The sequence below is a fragment of the Mauremys reevesii genome, linkage group 14 (assembly GCF_016161935.1).
Source record: "Mauremys reevesii isolate NIE-2019 linkage group 14, ASM1616193v1, whole genome shotgun sequence".
Lineage (NCBI taxonomy): Eukaryota > Metazoa > Chordata > Testudines > Geoemydidae > Mauremys > Mauremys reevesii.
In genome coordinates, this window is record NC_052636.1 from 14,306,741 (window position 1) to 14,326,754 (window position 20,014).

At 60.7% G+C, this 20,014-nt stretch overlaps 1 protein-coding gene across 1 annotated transcript; it reads right to left on the minus strand.

Moving 5' to 3' along the window:
- Positions 1-945: 945 nt before the first annotated feature.
- Positions 946-18,453, minus strand: SLC2A4 (solute carrier family 2 member 4). The gene is made up of 11 exons (XM_039500010.1): positions 18,242-18,453; positions 9,589-9,714; positions 8,785-8,945; positions 7,650-7,774; positions 7,188-7,303; positions 6,914-7,076; positions 4,374-4,561; positions 3,936-4,040; positions 3,736-3,837; positions 3,446-3,649; positions 946-2,917 (listed from the first exon to the last, which is right to left on the minus strand). The coding sequence occupies exons 1-11, from the start codon at positions 18,275-18,277 to the stop codon at positions 2,714-2,716; spliced, it is 1,530 nt and encodes a 509-aa protein (XP_039355944.1). The 5' UTR covers positions 18,278-18,453; the 3' UTR covers positions 946-2,713.
- Between the last annotated feature and the right edge of the window lie 1,561 nt (positions 18,454-20,014).

Genomic DNA, 20,014 nt, shown 5'->3' on the forward strand with positions numbered 1-20,014 from the left:
TTAGTTACTGGCACTAACTCCTGAGGGAAGTGGTGAATTCTCCATCGCTTGGTGTCTTCTCAGCCAAGACTGGCTGCCGTCCTGCAAGAGGCATTAGTCCGACGCTAGTTACTAGGGGGGAAATGTGAAATTTAATGGCCTTGTAGATCTGGATGGTCTACCGGTCCTTTCTGACCTCTATGAATTGCAATGTGTTTGTTGCAGCAGAATATTAAAATTAAGGGGATGCTCGAAATCCACCTAAAAAAAACCCCAAACCAACAACACATTTAACTACTAAAATTAGCATCATCCAAAATGAGGAAGCAGTCTTTCCAGATGTGGTCGGAGACCGCTTCTGTCTGTCTCAGGGTTTCAAAAGTCTGAGAATTTGCACACGCCAGCAGGAACTTATTTCAGACTAGAAATCAGGCTTAAATGTTTCTCGGTGCGGGCAATTAACCATTGGAACAATTTACTCGGGGAGGTGGTGGTGGATTCTCCATCACTGACGATTTTTAATTCACGAGGGGAGGTTTTTCTAAAAGATCTAGGAATTTGGTCTGTCGAACTAGGGCACCGCAAAAATCTGGACCTGACTATAAATGATCACTCCCTTGTCAATATGAAACAATCTACCCACACATGCATCCGACGAAGTGGGGATTCACCCACGAAAGCTCATGCTCCAAAACGTCTGTTAGTCTATAAGGTGCCACAGGATTCTTTGCTGAATCTACCCACGGTGCTGTCAAATGCCGAGTGTAATTCATCCAGAAACCCGGGGATGAATTTCAGAATGGCACCTTTGCTTTGCTACAATGAATCTGTCTGTTCGTAGCCTTGTTAAAAGACCCTCAGATCTATTTTTCCCTTAAATCCTTTTCTCTCATAACATCCACCTCTGCCGCAGGAGCAGTTAGATTCATAAGTGTCTACAATGAAGCAAACGCACCCACGCTGGCCCTCGGTTTGACTACGTCCTTTATATACAAAGAATTACTTACATTCTTCTCGCCGAAATACAAAAGGTCGCATAATGCGCTAATGCCTCTCCATGTGTCCCTGACATTTAAGACAAGCGCCTCCGTTAATTACAAAACAGAAACTCTCTCAGATCCTACTAACGGTTCAGAAGCTTCCTGGCTTCGTCCATAAACTGTGTTCAAGCACAGATATTGATCTCTCGTGCCCGTCATCTGCTTAAATGGGTTCCTCGTTTGTCCCACCCCAAACGCAGCGGCGTGTCGGGTCTAATCGCTAACATTTTAGCAAGGTTGGTCTTTGTAGGTCAACGCAACTGGCTGGCTTCAGACGTCCATCGGTCAGCTAGCAGCCGAAATGGAGAGCGGTAATTTTAACAACTCTGTTCCGGGTGCCTTCTTAAAAATAATCAACCAACCAACGATCCCACCATCTTTAACTAGCAAATTGTCCTGGACTGCTTCCTAGCATCGTGTCTTCTGCATGCAAGGCTGAGGACACCGTCCTGTTAAAACACAATAGCGGGGTAGGTGGACCATGGGTCTGATCCAATCGGGCCATTCCTTGTCCCTATAGATATGAGCTGTGGAGCGGATGTCCCACATTCTGCGTTGACTTGCAACTGGTGCGGACTGCAGTTCACAAAACCCAATGCACCCTTTCTCAAAAGCTTCCCCACCTTGAGTGATAGCTTTCTCCCCCTCCCTTGTCAGCCCATCGCAACCAGTTCTCCTCCAAAGATGAGTTGACCATCTTCTCTTGACGCTCGCTTTCCAGGAAGAGTGGTGAGGTCCCCTTAGATCTGCAAACCTCAGAAGATGGACGGGAAGGGATGTCCCAGGTCAGAGCATCCAGGAAATCCTGCTCTGCTGGCTTGGACGGAGAAGGATGGACGTTCTCATGATATTTGCCACTAGGAGTCAATCGCCAGCCATGGAGAGTTAACAGGTGACTCCATTGTATCGCTGAAAGGTTTCCTCCAAGGGATCTAGTGCTGGTCACAATCACGGTTGGGCCACTAGACTACAGGGACCATGCGTAGGGCAAAGAGCCACAGCTCCTGCCCGTAGGAGCCTTGCCATTCAGCGACGGCGTCACGGCGTTTGACGGCGTCCATGACGCCCGGCCTTCTTGCTCCAACCTTTCTAGCTCTCGGCGTTAGAGCACGTGAGGCGGTCATGCTCGTTCTGGCCCTTTGGCTCAACTCCGTTGACGGCGGGGGGACCGTTCAGTAGGATCGAAAGAACTCCACCAGCGTTTTGCCTTTCTACCTTCTCATCGATAGAAAAGTCTCCTGTCCCTGAATCGACGCAGAATCTACTCCAGCCATTGGCGTCAACGGTTCTGGAGCCGACTAGTGTCATACATTGCTCGGGAATGCCTGAACATCTGTTCCAGCTGCTGGATATGGTCTCGGAGAGGTCTTTTCCCCACTTCCGATTCCAAGAGCGTGCACCCAGCTGAGCTGGATTCTCCTCCAGGTTCCCCTTCCTTTGTCATTTAATCGAGCTCCTTCCGCAGCTCCCAACAGGTCTTTATCTCCATGCCGTCGACACACACACACAACACAATCACTCTCTTTCTCTCTCTCTTTCTCTCTCTCTCTATAATCTTAAAAATAAAACCCACAAAGCTAAAAACAAAACAACTAACCTAAAAAATCTCTAAACCTTGCTGTGTCTTTAAAGTGCTGGGTTACGGTTACATTCCTCTTGTGTCTCTCTCTCTGGCCGATTGCTCCCGCCCCGGGTCAGGCGTTGTCGTCTTGCCCCAGACAGTCCAGCTCGGTGGAGGGTTTGATTTCGTGGTCTAACAGAGACGGGGTGCGTCGGAACGCGGCAGCAATCTGGTCGAAGGTCCGGCCCCGCGTCTCGGGGACTTTGAAGTAGGTGAAGAGGAAGAAACCAAGGAGGAGGGCCGCGAAGATGAGGAAGACGTATGGCCCGCAGGCATCCTACGGGAGAGGAGAGGAGGGGTGAGTGCTGGATGCAAAGGGAGGTGGGGGAGGGATAGCTCAGTGGTTTGAGCATTGGCCTGCTCAACCCAGGGTGGTGAGTTCAATCCTTGAGGGGGCCACTTAGGGATCTGGGGCAAAAATTGGCCCTGCTAGTGGAGGGCCCTTCCAGTTCTAGGAGATTGGTATATCTCCAATTCTTTCTTTCTTTTGCCAGCGAGCGCGTGTGAGACGCCATTTGTCCTCCCGTGGCTGCGGTCTCTCCTATGCTGGCTTGTTCCTGCTCCCAGCCCCGCTGTGGGTCCGTGCCCCCCCTACCCGCCGGCATATTCCCAGTCATAACGGCCGGCATTCACGATTCTGGTGCCTTTCTCTGCCGCCTGTGTGCTCGCGTGTGTCTAAATACAGTTTGGTGTGGCATTGCAGGTGTGTGCGCGCAGCGTCGTGTGGTGGTGTGGGTGCACACGGGTGCCTGCCCACACCCCGAGAGTTGCTTTGCCCGTGCCCGCCTGCGGGGGGCGCACTCACCGCCATGGACTGGAAAGCCATGCCGACGATGAAGTTGGAGGTCCAGTTGCAGCCCCCGGCCACCGCCATGGCTGCCGGGCGGGGCCCCTGGCTGAACAGCTCGGCCACGATGAACCACGGGATGGGCCCCGGCCCGATCTCGAAGAAAGCCACGAAGCCGAAGATGGCCACCATGCTGATGTAGCTCATGGCCGGCACCCGATCCTGGCGGGGGAAAGAGACGGGGCTGAGAACCTGGGGGCCGCCGTGCTCCGCCCGAGACTCCCACTCCCCGTTTCCCGGCTACTCACCAGATACACCAACGCCACCGTCATCACCACGGCACACACCATCATGCCTGCCAGCCCCACCAGGTGTAGCGTCCGGCGGCCTGCCCGCTCCACCAGGAACAGCTTGTGGCGGGAGAGACAAGGGGGACAGAAATAAGATTTGGGAGGGGTGTGGATGGACACCCCCAAGGGGCGGCTGGCTGGGGGGGGAGGTCTCTTACCGAGACAACGGTGAAGGCAGCGTTGATGGCCCCAGCGCCGATCGTGGCGAACACCGGCTGCTCCAGCCCGGCTGACTCAAAGATACTGGTGGAGTAATAGAATATCTGGGGGGCAGAGAAGGGGAGGTCAGAGCCGCCCCCCAGATCCCATGGGGTCTTACTTTGCTCCCTCTTCTCCTTCAGGCTCCACCCCATCTGCCAGGCCCCTCCCTTCTGAGGCTCCACCCCCATCTGCCAGGCTCCTCCCCCTACCAAACTCCCTGCCAGACTCCGCCCCATTCCCTCCAGACAGACTCCGCCCCCACATTCTCCCATCTCTCCCATTGAGGCTCCGCCCTGATTCTCCCAAGCCCCACCCCAACAAGCTCCACCCCCATCTCCAGGCCCCACCCCATCTTCCCCAGGCTCCTCCTCCAGCCAAGCCCCGCCTCCCCTCACCGCATTGATGCCGGAGAGCTGCTGGGACAGCTGGAGCACCACAGCGATGAGCAGCGGCTGGCGATAGATCCGGCAGCGGAAGAGCTGGGCGATGGAGACCTTGCGCTCCATGTCCATGCGCCGCTTCTCCTCCTTCATCTCTGTCAGGGCCTCGCTCACGTCGCTGCGCCCCGTCAGCCGCTTCAAACCTGCCGGCGCGGGGACAGCGATGGAGGGAGCGGTGACGGACCGAGGGATGGGGGATGGACAGGTGGATGGGACAACGCATGGGGATGGAGGGATTGGAGCGATGGTAGGTAGATAGATGGGGATGGATGGGTTGGGGATGGATAAGTAGATAGATTTTTGGGCCCCACCCTACAAGAAGGATGTGGATAAATTGGAGAGAGTCCAGTGGAGGGCAACAAAAATGATTAGGGGGCTGGAGCACATGACTTATGAGGAGAGGCTGAGGGAACTGGGATTGTTTAGCCTGCAGAAGAGAAGAACGAGGGGGGATTTGATAGCTGCTTTCAACTACCTGAAAGGGGGGTTCCAAAGAGGATGGATCTAGACTGTTCTCAGTGGTGGCAGGTGACAGAACAAGGAGTAATGGTCTCAAGTTGCAGTGGGGGAGGTTTAGGTTGGATATTAGGAAAAACTTTTTCACTAGGAGGGTGGTGAAGCACTGCAATGGGTTACCTAGGGAGGTGGTGGAATCTCCTTCCTTAGAGGTTTTTAAGGTCAGGCTTGACAAAGCCCTGGCTGGGATGATTTAGTTGGGAATTGGTCCTGCTTTGAGCAGGGGGTTGGACTAGATACCTCCTGAGGTCCCTTCCAACCCTGAGATTCTATGATTCTAAGATGGGGATGGATGTATGGGTTGGGGATGGACAGATGGGTAGGTAGATAGATATGGATGGATGGGTAGGTAGATAGATGGGGATGGATGCAGATGGAGGGATAGGTTGGGGATGGACAGATGGGCAGGGAGGTAGATGGGAATGGACGGATGGGTAGGTAGGTAGATGGGGATGGATGGGTAGGTAGATGGTTGGGGATGGAGGGATGGGGATGGAGGGATGGGGAGGTAGGTAGATGGGGATGGAGTGGTGGGTTGGGGATAGACAGATGGGTAGGTAGGTAGATGGGGATGGACGGATGGGTAGGTAGATAGATGGGGATGGAGGGGTGGGTTGGGGGATGGACAGAAGGGTAGGTAGGTAGATGGGGATGGAGTGGTGGGTTGGGGATGGACAGATGGGTGGGTAGATAGATGGGAGTGGATGGATGGATTGGGGGATGGATAGATGGATGGATGAATTGGGGGGTGGATGGATGGATTAATAAATGGGTTGGAGGGATGGATTAGATGGATGGGTAGATAGATGGGGACAGAAGGGTGGACGGGTGGATGGGTAGAGAGGGCAATGGATGGGTGGGTGGATGGATGGATTGACGGATGGGAGATGGAGGGATGGATAGATAAGGGAATGGACGGATGGGTAGATGGAGGGGGCTGGACACATGAGTCATGGATGAGTAGAGAGGGCAATGGATGGGTGGGTGGATGGATGGATTGACGGATCGGAGATGGAGGTATGGGTGGATGGAGGGGGTTGGATACATGAGTCATGGATGGGTAGCTGGATGGAGGGATAAAGAAGAGGGGATGGATGGGTGGACAGAGGGATGGATGGGTGGAGCAATGGGTGGATAGGTAAGTAGATTTGGAAGGGAGAGATCGGTTAGATCAGTGGTTCTCAAACTGCGGCCTGTGGGCCACTAGCCACCCAATCAGCACAGAGCTGTGGCCCATGTGACATTCTCAAGGCCATAGATGTAGCACTGGATGCAGCCTAGAATGGTAAATAGGTTGAGAGCTACTGAGTCAGCGGGATGGGTGGCTGGCTAGATAAAGGGATGGACAGATGGATGGGTAGAAGAGGGGATGGATGGACAGACAGACGGATGGGTGGCGGGTGGAAGAGGGGACAGACGGCAGGACGGGTGGATGAGGGGACGGGTGGACAGATGGCAGGATGGGTGGGCTGGTGGAAGAGGGGATGGGTGGGCAGGCGGAAGAGGGGACAGGGGGACAGACGGCAGGACGGGTGGGCAGGCGGAAGAGGGGACAGAGGGACGGACGGAAGGACAGGTGGACAGGCGGAAGCGGGGATGGATGGACAGATGGCAGGACGGGTGGGGGGGTGGAGGAGGGGACAGGTGGGCGGACGGAAGGAGAGGTGGGCGGGCGGCAGGACGGGTGGGCGGAAGCGGGGATGGGCGGGTGGACGGACGGAGAGGTGGGCGGGCGGACGCGGGGATGGGCGGGAGGACGGAAGGAGAGGGGGGCGGCGGGGCGGGGACGGGCGGGCGGAAGGAGAGGTGGGCGGGCGGCAGCCGGGACGGGCGGGCGGACGGACGGACGGGTGGGCGGGCGGTAGCGGGATGGGCGGGCGGGCGGCAGGATGGGCGGGCGGGTGGAAGCAGGTCGGACGGGCGGGCGAGCGACAGGACGGGCGGGCGGGCGGAAGCGGGGCCCGTGGCGGGACACTCACTCTCCTTGGCCTTGGACTCCTTGTTGCGGATGATGTAGAGGTACCGGGGGCTCTCGGGGCAGAAGGGGAACAGCACCAGCTGCAGGGCCGAGGGGGCCACCGTCAGCCCCAGCAGCAGGGGCCACAGCTCGGGGCCGCCGAGGAGGGACTCCAGCCCGAACACCTGCCGGGGGGCGGAGACAGAGAGATCTCAGCCCGGCACCCCCTGCTGGCCCCTCCCCGCCCGCCACCGAGCCGGATCCCCCACCCGCCAGCGCCCCCGAGCGCCCGTTACCTGGGCAATGAGGATCCCGATGACGAGGGCCAGCTGGTGCAGGGTCCCCAGCGCCCCCCGCAGGCGGGTGGGGGAAATTTCACCCACGTACATGGGGACCAAGCCAGATACCAGCCCTGGGGGAGAGGAGAGGGGCACCGCAGATTAGCAGGATGTCTGGGCGGGCGGGCGGGCGGGGGAGCGTGCCCCCTAGGTCTGTGGGGGGAAGTTGAGGCACAAGGTGGTGACCCCCCCTCACATACACGGTGCCCCTTTAAAAGGCGGGGCTTGTATGCTAATGATGGGGGGTGGTATCTGTGACATGCAGAACCCAATGACGGCCCCCACCCACCTCCATCCAGCACCCCACCCATCCACACCCCGAACCCATGGCCCCACCCATCCCCCATAGCACCCACTCCCCCACCGCCAAAGCACCTCCCTCTCCCCCCACCCGATTGGCCCGCGGGCGCTGTCCGTTACCTGAGAAGGCACCAATCAGGAAGCGGCCGAGGATCATCATCTCGTAGGAGCAGCCCAGCTTGGCCAGCCCCATGAGGGCCCCGCCCAGGAAGGCCAGGGCGTTATTGAGAATCATGGCCCGCTTCCTGGGGGGGAGGGGAGAGAGGCTGAGACACCGGGGACCCCAGCCCCATATGCCCTGCCCCCCCCTGAGCAGACCCCTGCTGGCTGCCCCGCCCCGCTCCCCACAGCACAGCACCCCCTGCTGCCCCTGCCCCACAGCGCCCCCTAGTGCCGCCCTGGGGCCAGCCCCCTGCCAGGGGAGAGCGCCCCCTGCTGAGCCCCCTGCCCTGCTTCCTGCCCCACAGCGCCCCCTAGTGCCGCCCTGGGGCCAGCCCCCTGCCAGGGGAGAGCGCCCCCTGCTGCCCCTGCCCCCTGCCCCACAGCGCCCCCTAGTGCCGCCCTGGGGCCAGCCCCTGCCAGGGGAGAGCGCCCCCTGCTGAGCCACCCACCCCGCTCCCTGCCCCACAGCGCCCCTGCTGCCCCTGCCCTGCTCCCTGCCCCACAGCGCCCCTGCTGCCCCTGCCCCACAGTGCCCCTAGCGCCCCTGGGGCCAGCCCAGCTCCCAGGGAGCGCCCCTGCTGAGCCCCGCCCGCTCCCTGCCCCACAGCGCCCCCTAGCGCTGCCGTGGGGCCAGCCCCCTGCCAGGAGAGCGCCCCTGCTGAGCCCCTGCCCCGCTCCCTGCCCCACAGCGCCCCCTAGCGCCGCCCTGGGGCCAGCCCTGCCTGCCAGGAGCGCCCCTGCTGAGCCCCGCCCGCTCCCTGCCCCAGCGCCCCTAGCGCCGCCTGGGGCCAGCCCGCCTGGCAGGAGCGCCCCTGCTAAGCCACCTGCCCCGCTCCCTGCCCCACAGCGCCCCCTAGTGCTGCCCTGGGGCCAGCCCCTGCCAGGGGAGAGCGCCCCCTGCTGAGTCCCCGCCCCGCTCCCTGCCCCACAGCGCCCCCTAGCGCCGCCCTGGGGCCAGCCCCGCCTGGCAGGGGAGAGCGCCCCCTGCTGAGGCCCCGCCCCGCTCCCTGCCCCACAGCGCCCCCCGGGGCCAGCCCCGCCTGCCCGGTCAGAGCGCCCCCCCCCCCGCAAGCGGGTGGCAGAGCGGGGTTACCTGCCCAGCCACTCGGAGACGACCCCCACCAGGAAGGAGGAGATCATGCCCCCGATGGAGAAGATGGCGACCGACAGGGACCAGAGGGTGGTGAGCGTGGAGAGCTCGATGGACGCGTTGTGCCGCGCCAGCCAGGTGGCGTTATAGTTCTGCTCGATGATCTGGGGGGTCGGGGTGGGGGGAGAAACGGGGGTCACTGCCCGGTGCCCCTCACTCCCCACCCGCAGCCCTGGGCCCCCCTCTTCCTTAGGGGTGACGCCGAGGGGGATGGGCCCCGTGCCCCATTCCCTGCCCCCCCCGAGTCAGCCAGTCCCTGCCCCGGGGCCGGGTGGGAGCCGGCGCCCCCCAGAGGGGACAGGCCCCTGCCCCATTCCCCGCCCCCCTGAGCCAGCCAGTCCCTGCCCTGGGGCCGGGTGGGAGCCGGCGCCCCCTAGAGGGGACAGGCCCCTGCCCCATTCCCCGCCCCCCTGAGCCAGCCAGTCCCCGCCCTGGGGCCGGGGGGGAGCCGGCGCCCCCTAGAGGGGACAGGCCCCTGCCCCATTCCCTGCCCCCCTGAGCCAGCCAGTCCCCGCCCTGGGGCCGGGTGGGAGCCGGCGCCCCCCAGAGGGGACAGGCCCCTGCCCCATTCCCCGCCCCCCTGAGCCAGCCAGTCCCCGCCCTGGGGCCGGAGGGGAGCCGGCGCCCCCAGAGGGGACAGGCCCCTGCCCCATTCCCCGCCCCCCTGAGCCAGCCAGTCCCCGCCCTGGGGCCGGAGGGGAGCCGGCGCCCCCTGGAGGGGAAAGCGCGTTGGGGGGAATCTCTTACCTTTTGGGGGGCATTGATGACACCGATGTTGTACCCACACTGCAGGGACCCCAGCACGGCCGTGAAGACCGACAGCACCAGGGTCGAGGTTATCCCCGGCCCGGGGTCCGGCGGGACTTCGTCCTCCTGCGGAGACACAAGGGGCGCCCCCTGCAGGTGAGCTCCCCGCATCCCTGGGGAGCCATGGGTGGCGGGACGGACCCCGTCCCTCCCGGCACACCCGGCACTGCTGCAGGGCAGTTCGCAGCAACGGGCGTGCAAAGCCCCAGGACAAACACTGACAGCGTTGCACGCCCACCCCCCGTGCAAGTTGCACGGCCCCGTGCAACGGTGCCCAGGTTTGCCCCGCCTCTGCGGGACTACGGAGAGGAGGCAAAGCCTCGTGCAAACCCAGACACCGCCTCGCACGACGGAAGAGGGGTAATGTGCCCCCCCGTCGTGCAAAGCCCCAGGACAAACATTGACAGCGTTGCACGCCCACCCCCTGTGCAAGTTGCACGGCCCCGTGCGACAGTGCCCAGGTTTGCCCCGCCTCTGCGGGACTACGGAGAGGAGGCAAAGCCTGGTGCAAACCCAGACACCGCCTCGCACGACGGAAGAGGGGTAATGTGCCCCCCCGTCGTGCAAACACGTAAGGATTTGGCAGCGTGCATGCGGACTCGCACGTCCCCTTGTCCTCTGACTAAGCCTGGCCCGGTCGCTTCCCCTGCCATCTTCTGCTTCCAGTTCCACTTCCCACATGACCCCCCCCGACCACGCTCGGGGCCCTGGCGCGCCGGGCGCTGCACAGATAGAGTGAGACACAATTGCAAACCCACGTCCCCCACCCCCACCCCAGGGCCCGACTTAGAGGGCAGGGCACCTCTGCGGCTGGCAGACAAGGGGTTGGGCACTTGGCATCGAATCAGGCACGGCTGCACCTCTGAGTGGGGGAGGGAGAGAGACAGTACGGTCTACTGGTTGGGGGGGGAGCCAGGACTCCTGGGTTCTCTCCCCTGGCTCTCGGAGGGGAGTGGTATTGCTGGGTTAGAGCAGGGGGGGCTGGGAGCCAGGACTCCTGGGTTCTCTCCCCAGCTCTGGGGGTTAGAGCAGGGGGCTGGGAGCCAGGACTCCTGGGTTCTCTCCCGGGCTCGGGGCGGGGAGTGGGGGCTGGTGGTTAGAACAGGGGGGCTGGGAGCCAGGACTCCTGGGTTCTCTCCCCGGCTCCGGGAGGGATCGGACACTGAAGGTTCATTCATTCTGCTCCAGCGCAGGCCCCCCCCACCCCAAAAAGCCACCTCTGATTTCATCTCTCTGCATGGGCAGACCCCGACAAGGCCATATTCCCCATGGTGGCGGGGGGGGGGCATGGGATTTGGGGAGCCCTCTGCATACACACACACACCGTCTGCCCGTCCCTCCCAGCCCCAGCGCTGACCCCCCCCCCCGGGTATTGGTGAGGCCACGTGGGTCGGTGGAGGGCTCCCCTGAAATATCAGGGATTAGCGCCCCGCCTATCAGTGTGTGTGTGGGGGGGTGATTATAAAACAGGGGGGGCAGAGCCCTTCTCACCTCCCCCATCCTCCCGTCCTCGCCGATGGCCGGGAAGGGCCTGGGCCCTGCCCCAGAAAAGCCTTGGCCGAAAAAAGCCCTTATTAGGAAAAGCCCCAGAGCCGGGACGCCCAGGGAAGGTAAACAGTGAAAGGCTGGGGCGGGTCTGCCCCCTCGCTGCCCCCCCCAAGCCTCAGGGCGGGGCCTGGCTGGCTCAGGGGGGCGGGGAATGGGGCAGGGGCCTGTCCCCTCTAGGGGGCGCCGGCTCCCACCCGGCCCCAGGGCGGGGACTGGCTGGCTCAGGGGGGCGGGGAGCGGGGCAGGGGCCTGTCCCCTCTAGGGGGCGCCGGCTCCCACCCGGCCCCAGGGCGGGGACTGGCTGGCTCAGGGGGGCGGGGAATGGGGCAGGGGCCTGTCCCCTCTAGGGGGCGCCGGCTCCCACCCGGCCCCAGGGCGGGGACTGGCTGGCTCAGGGGGGCGGGGAATGGGGCAGGGGCCTGTCCCCTCTAGGGGGCGCCGGCTCCCACCCGGCCCCAGGGCGGGGACTGGCTGGCTCAGGGGGGCGGGGAATGGGGCAGGGGCCTGTCCCCTCTAGGGGGCGCCGGCTCCCACCCGGCCCCAGGGCGGGGACTGGCTGGCTCGGGGGGGGGGGAAATGGGGCAGGGGCCCGTCCCCTCTAGGGGGCGCCGGCTCCCAGTGTGGGGCTGGCTTGGGGGGGCTGGGGTGGGAGATGGGGGAGGGGATATACTTGGGCTGTGCACAAGTCACACACATGCCATACAAACAAGTCACCTGCACAAGTCACTCACACACACATACGAGTCACACACACACGTCACACAAACAAGTCACACACGCACAAGTCACACACAGACGCACGAGTCACACCCACACCAGGCCTGTATGCAAATCCTGCTTATACAAACAGACCAAAGGCAAATTGTGGTCCAAATTCCCCCCTCCACACCCCCGGCCGTGTGCACACTGAAGGCAAGGCCTCCCTCTCTGTGCCTCACACACACACACAGACACTCACCTGATTCCCTTCAGCGGGGGGCAGCACTCTACACACACAGACACACACAGAGACACACACGCACACACTGACACAAACATACACCCCGCACACAGACACACAGACACACACCACAAGCACACACAATCACACCCACCCACTGACACACACACACACACCACAAGCACACACAATCGCACCCACCCACTGACACACACACCACAATCACACACACTGACACACACACACCACAATCACACACAATCACACACACACACTGACACACACACACACACACCACAAGCACACACAATCACACCCACCCACTGACACACACACCACAATCACACACAATCACACACACACTGACACACACACACACACCACAAGCACACACAATCACACCCACCCACTGACACACACACCACAGTCACACACAATCACACACACACTGACACACACACACACCCACAACAACCACACACAATCACACACACCACAGTCACACACAATCACACACACACTGACACACACACCACAAGCACACACAATCGCACACACACACTGACACACACACATACCACAAGCACACACAATCACACACACACAGACACACACACCACAAGCACACACAATCACACACACAGAGACACACACACCACAAGCACACACAATCACACACATACACACACACTTCGATTCCCTAGAGCAGGGGGCAGTGCTCTGCGAGAACACACGCACACACACACACACTGACACACACCCTGATTCTCTCCGGCCGGGGGCAGCGCTGCCCCCCCCCGTACCCACATGGGTAACGTACCTGCCCCTGGCTCTGTGCCCGGGCCAGAGCCGCCTCCATCACCAGCCCTCCCCGCTGTACAGAACCCCAAACCCCACAGAGCCCCCCCCAATGAAAAGTCCCCTCTGGCCACTGACTCAGTGTCGCTGACGGGGGCAGGGGAAAAGTGTGTGTGGGGGGCAATCACACTGACTGAAGTGACCACCCCCAGCTTTTCCAGAACAGAGATGTTTTATCGGACACGTGTGCTAGGTAACACAGAGCTGACATGACACCACACGTGTGTGCTCCATAACACAGACCTGACACGCCACCACACGTGTGTCCTAGGTAACACAGCCCTGACACGACACCACACATGTGTGCTCCATAACACAGACCTGACACAGCACCACACATGTGTCCTAGGTAACACAGACCTGACACGACACCACACACATGTGCTAGGTAACACAAACCTAACACAACACCACACGTGTGTGTTAGGTAACCCAGCCTGACAACACCAAACGCATGTGCTACATAACCCAGACCTGACATGACACCACATGCATGTGCTACCTAACACAGACCTGACATGATATCACACACGTGTGAGGTAACACAGACCTAACATGACACCAAATGTGTGTGCTAGGTAACACAGACCTGACATAACACCACACATGTGTGCTCCATAACACAGACCTGACACAACACCACACGTGTGTCCTAGATAACACAGACCTGACATGACACCACATGCATGTGCTAGGTAACACAGACCTAACGACACCACACACGTGTGCTAGGTAACACAAACCTAACACAACACCACACACGTGTGCTAGGTAACACAAACCTAACACAACACCACACACGTGTGCTAGGTAAGACAGACCTGACACGACACCACACACATGTGCTAGGTAAGACAGACCTGACATGACACCACATGCGTGTGCTAGGTAACCCAAACCTGACGACACCAAACGCATGTGCTATGTAACACAGACCTGACACACCACCACACGTGTTACATAACCCAGCCCTGACACACCACCACATGCATGTGCTACGTAACGCAGACCTGACACAACACCACATGCATGTGCTACCTAACACAGACCTGACACGACACCACATGCATGTGCTACCTAACACAGACCTGACACGACACCACATGCATGTGCTACCTAACACAGACCTGACACGACACCCAGGTATGTGTTATAATAGGCACGTTTATGCTGATGTGTGCTACATGACACAGGCCAGCTACAAAGTGCCACATGCGTGTTCAGTATAACAGGCACTTTCCCCCTGTGTCCAGTACCCCCAGAAAGTGTCACACATATGGTCTGTAGCGCATAGGACATTTTAACCCTCCCGTGCGTGGCGTATTCAGCCACACGGTTCCCCCACAAGTGCAGCATAACATAGCCAGGACACACGCGGCCCCCACACGTGTTCAGAATAACAGACACACTCCCCCACTATAAGGGACACGTGTCTTGTAAACCCACCACCCACCCTGTAGCTAAAGCTCTGTATTAAGCATCTTCACGTAACTTTCATACGACTTTGTATCATGCCGCTTCGTAGAGCCCTGCACAAGCTGTTTTCCTACAATCTTGTGTCGAGTCCTTTGATAGCAGGACTTTGCATCAGCTCCCTGTGTAGACAAACGTCTAGAAAACGTGGGACCCTGTTAGAGCCCCTAAGGAGAGTTACAGTGGAAGGAAAATGTCCTTTTGCTAGGAGAATATTTGGAGCCGGTGCAGATTTGCAGGAGAGGGACGCGGCTATAAAGGTCAGTTGTTCTTCCAGAGGACCCCGGGTCTCGGCTTGTCTACGGAGAGGAGGCAAAGCCCCGTGCAAACCCAGAGGGGGCTTGCACCGCCTCGCACGACGGAAGAGGGGTAATGTGCCCCCCCCCCCGTCGTGCAAACACGTAAGGATTTGGCAGCGTGCATGCGAGCTCGCATCGATCCGGATCGGCGGAAGCCCGGCTCCACCCCCTCCCCCAGTCTAACTCACCTGGCCAGGGCAGTTAGGGGGAGCAACTAACTGGTAACAGCAACATGACATCACACGTGTGTGCTAGGTAACACACACCTAACACAATACCACATGCGTGTGCGACGTAACCCAGATCTGACACAACACCACACACGTGCTGTGTAACCCAGCCCTGACACAACACCACATGCGTGTGCTACGTAACCCAGACCTGACATGACACCACAGTGTGCTTGTGTGTGTGTGAGTGTAATGTATCATATGCATATGATACAGTGTTAATGAATACATGTGTTACTAATAAATGTGGCATTTTGCCTGATTCCCCCAGAAAAGATCCGGTACAGAACTTCACGTACGACAACCCCATGTGCGACAAAACATATATCAGATTACCACACGTGTCGTCTATAACATAGGCCCACAATCCCTCTCCTGCGGGCTCTGTAACACGGCCCGGCTATCCAGCCCCCGACACGGGTTCCAGATAACACAGCCGCCCAACGTCCCGCCCGTGTCCCGTGAAACAAAAGCCCCCATCCCATACATGGGGGTCACATGTGTGTGCTACGGAACACACCGACTGCTCACGTGTGCTGTACGTGGGGCCATACCAAATCGACGGCCAGGACAAATGCATCACGGACCGTGAAATCTGGTCCCCCCCCCCCGTGAAATCTAGTCTCCTCCCCCCGTCCCCGTGAAATCTGCTCTCCCCCTCCCCGTGAAATCTGGTCTCCCCGCCCCATGAAAACTGGTCTCTTCCCCGTGAAATCTGGTCCCCCGTGAAATCTGGTCTCCTCTCCCCGTGAAATCTGGTCTCCTCTCCCCCGTGAAATCTGGTCTCCTATCCCCCCCCCCCCCCCCCGTGAAATCTGGTCTCCTCCGTGAAATTTGGTCTCTTCCACCATGAAATCTGCCCCCCACCCCGTGAAATCTGGTGAGCTTTTACCCTATACTATACAGAGCTCACGGGGGAGTCCAGTGTTTCTCAAATTGGGGGTCCTGACCCAAAAGGGAGTTGCGGGGGGGGGGGTCACAAGGTTATTTTGGGGGGGGCAGTATTGCCACCCTTACTTCTGCGCTGCCTTCCAAGCTGAGCTGAAATTGATGCTTTTTTACCCTCGTGAAATGGACCAGAATAGCTGATACGCCAGCCACACGAACGCCCTCGGGCCAGCCACACGGCATCACACGTGTGTTCCAGATAACATGCAGAGATGCCCCACCTGTGCTGTATCGCACACTAACACACACACACACACACGCCGCCACTGTGCAACATCGATCAGCCACACGGCATCACACACGTGTTCTAGATAACACGCACATATGCCCCACCTGTGCTGTATCGCACACTAACACACACACACACACACACCCCGCTGCTGTGTACCATCGATCAGACACACTGTGTCACACGCGTTTTCTAGATAACACACAGAGATGCCCCACCTGTGCTGTATCTCACACTAACACACACACACCCCCGCCGCCGCTGTGCAACATCGATCAGACACACGGCATCACACGCGTGTTCTAGATAACACACAGAGATGCCCCACCTGTGCTGTATCGCACACTAACACACACACACACACACACACGCCGCTGCTGTGCAACATCGATCAGACACACGGCATCACACGCGTGTTCTAGATAACACGCAGAGATGCCCCACCTGTGCCGTATCTCACACTAACACACACACACACGCCGCTGCTGTGTAACATCGATCAGACACACTGTGTCACACGCGTGTTCTAGATAACACGCAGAGATGCCCCACCTGTGCTGTATCTCACACTAACACACACACCCGCCGCTGCTGTGTAACATCGATTAGACACACTGTGTCACACGCGTGTCCTATGCACCCTACAGACTGTCGCCCCCCCATCCGGGCTGCAGAACAGACAGGTTAACACACAGAGCCCCTGCGTGTCCCGGATGCCAAGCTCCACCCACGCACACGTATGACGAATAACACAGACATGTGAGGTGGTTACGCAATAGCAGGCGTATAAATAGCCCCACGTTTTCCTCGTTAATGCCACGGCCGGGGGGCAGGATTTTATGGCCAGGGAGGAGGGGAGCTGCAGGGGAGGGACGTGAAACGGGGGGTGCGGGCGCCCTCCCAAAACTCAACAAGCCCAAGAGAATCAGGGCGGATGCAGCCCCCCCCCGGCACCACCAGCTTGGTTCACCGTCCCCCCTTCCCCCAGCCTGTACTGTCCCCCACTCGGCACCCCCTCACTGACCCAGCTGCACTCCCCCCATGGCCCCATGCTGCCCCCCACGGTCCCCATCACTCCCCACAGCTCCCCACGGCCCCACGCTGCCCCCCAGCCCCCATCGCTCCCCACAGCTCCCCATGGCCCCACACTGTCCCCAGCCCCATCGCTCCCCAGCTCCCCACGGCCCCACGCTGCCCCAGCCCCCATCGCTTCCCACAGCTCCCCATGGCCCCACGCTGCCCCCAGCCCCATCGCCCCCAGCTCCCACGGCCCCACGCTGCCCCCAGCCCCCATCGCTCCCACAGCTCCCCATGGCCCCACACTGTCCCCAGCCCCATCGCTCCCAGCTCCCCATGGCCCCACGCTGCCCCAGCCCCATCGCTTCCCACAGCTCCCCATGGCCTCACGCTGCCCCCAGCCCCATCGCTCCCCCAGCTCCCCATGGCCCCACGCTGCTCCCCAGCCCTCATCGCTCCCCCAGCTCCCCATGGCCCCACGCTGCCCCCAAAGTCCCCATTGCTCCCCCAGCTCCCACAGCCCCACGCTGCCCCCAGCCCCCATCGCTCCCACAGCTCCCCATGGCCCCACGCTGCCCCCAGCCCTCATCACTCCCCAGCTCCCCATGGCCCCACGCTGCCCCCAAAGTCTCCATCGCTCCCCAGCTCCCCACAGCCCCATGCTGCCCCCAGCCCCATCGCTCCCACAGCTCCCCATGGCCCCACGCTGCCCCAGCCCCATCACTCCCACAGCTCCCCATGGCCCCACGCTGCCCCCAGCCCCATCGCTCCCCACAGCTCCCTATGGCCCCATGCTGCCCCCTCACGGTTCCCATTGCTCCCCACAGCTCCCCATGGCCCCATGCTGCCCCACAGCCCCCATCGCTCCCCCAGCTCCCCATCACCCCACGCTGCCCCCAAAGTCCCCACCCCCACCGTTCCCACGGCCCCACGCTGCCCCAGCCCCATCGCTCCCCCCAGCTCCCCACGGCCCCACGCTGCCCCCCCCGGCCCCATATTCTTGCTCTGCCTTAAGACACCCCGCATCCCCATCCCACCCGGCCGGTTGTACCTCCCCTCCGCTGATCGGCTGAAATCCAGCCCTCATCTCGGCGGCTCGCAGCCCCGGGAGGGACAGAGACCCCCGGGCCGGGGGGTGGGGGCTCCCTGGGTCTTGTGCGAAGAAATGAAAAAGTGAAGCCTCCCCCCCGAGACGGTCTGTTAGACCTGACCCGAGATCCTCCGGGGGGCGGGGGGGGGGAGAAAGAAAGACAGAAAAGGGGATGAGTGGGAAGAAAGAAAGAAAGAAAGAAAGAAAAAAGAAAGAAAGAGAAAAGGGATGAGTGGAAAAAAGAAAGAAAGAAAGAAAAGGGATGAGTGGGAAAAAAGAAAGAAAGAAAGAAAGAAAGAAAAGGGATGAGTGGAAAAAAGAAAGAAAGAAAGAAAGAAAGAAAGAAAGAAAGAAAGAAAGAAAGAGAAAAGGGGTGAGAAAGAAAGAAAGAAAGAAAGAAAGAAAGAAAGAAAGAAAGAGAAAAGGGATGAGTGGGAAAAAAGAAAGAAAGAAAGAGAAAAGCGGTGAGAAAGAAAGAAAGAGAAAAGGGATGAGTGGGAAAAAAGAAAGAAAGAAAGAAAAGGGATGAGTGGAAGAAAGAAAGAAAGAAAGAAAGAAAGAAAGAAAGAAAGAAAGAAAGAGAAAAGGGATGAGTGGGAAAGGAAGAGAAAAGAGGAAAGTAGCGAGGGGCGCGGGGGGACCCTGCAGCAGAGGAAGGGGACGGGCAGGCGGAGCGGAGCGGAGCCCGGTTAAGGGGCCGGGGTCGGACCGGACGGAGGGAGCCGCGGGAGGAGGCGGGCAGGGCTGCAGCGGGCACCGCGGCCGGGCGGCGTGTGCCGGGGGCCGGGACGGGGAGCCCTTGAGCCGCTGCGGGTGGCGACGGGCCCGGCCAGCCCCGCCCGCCCCACCGCGCCGATTGGCTCCGGAGCCGGCTGGTTTCCCAGGGAGCCAACCCCCGCGGGGAGGGGTTGGCAGGGAGCCCGGACTCCTGGGTTCTCTCCCAGGCTCTGGGAGGGGGGGTGGGGTCTAGGGGGTAGAGCAGGGGGGGCTGGGAGCCAGGACTCCTGGGTTCTCTCCCTGCTCTGGGAGGGGCTTGGGGTCTGGTGGTTAAAGCAGGGGGGCTGGGAGCCAGGACTCCTGGGTTCTCTCCCTGCTCTGGGAGGGCGGTGGGGCCTGGTGGTTAGAGCAGGGGGGGCTGGGTGCCAGGACTCCTGGGTTCTCTCCCTGCTCTGGGAGGGCGGTGGGCCTAGTGGTTAAAGCAGGGGGCTGGGAGCCAGGACTCCTGGGTTCTCTGCCCGGTGCCAGGAGGGGGCGGGGCTGGGGGTCAGAACAGGGGGCTGGGAGCCAGGACTCCTGGGTTCTCTGCCCGGCTCTGGGAGGAGTGGGGCTGGTGGGTTAGAGCAGGGGGGGTTGTGAGCCAGGACTCCTGGGTTCTCTCCCCGGCTCTGGGAGGGGAGTGGGGGCTGGTGGGTTAGAGCGGGGGCGCTGGGGGCCCGGACTCCTGGGTTCTCTCCCTGGCTCTGGGAGGGGAGCGGGGGCTGGGAGCCAGTTCTGTTTCCTCTTCCACCCAGGTGGAGGAATTCAAAGTGGGAGGCTGGTGCCCCCTGCTGGGGTGGAACGGGACAGCGCGTGGTTTGGTGGACGGTGCTGGGTGGGGGGGTTGGGAAAGATTGGGGGGGGACGACTGGGTGGTTATTGCGGGTGGGCTCTGCAGGAGAACATGGGTGAGGACCTGGGGATACAGGCTGCCGCCTGGGTGGGGGGGAGGAGGACCTGGGGAAGATTCGGGTGGGG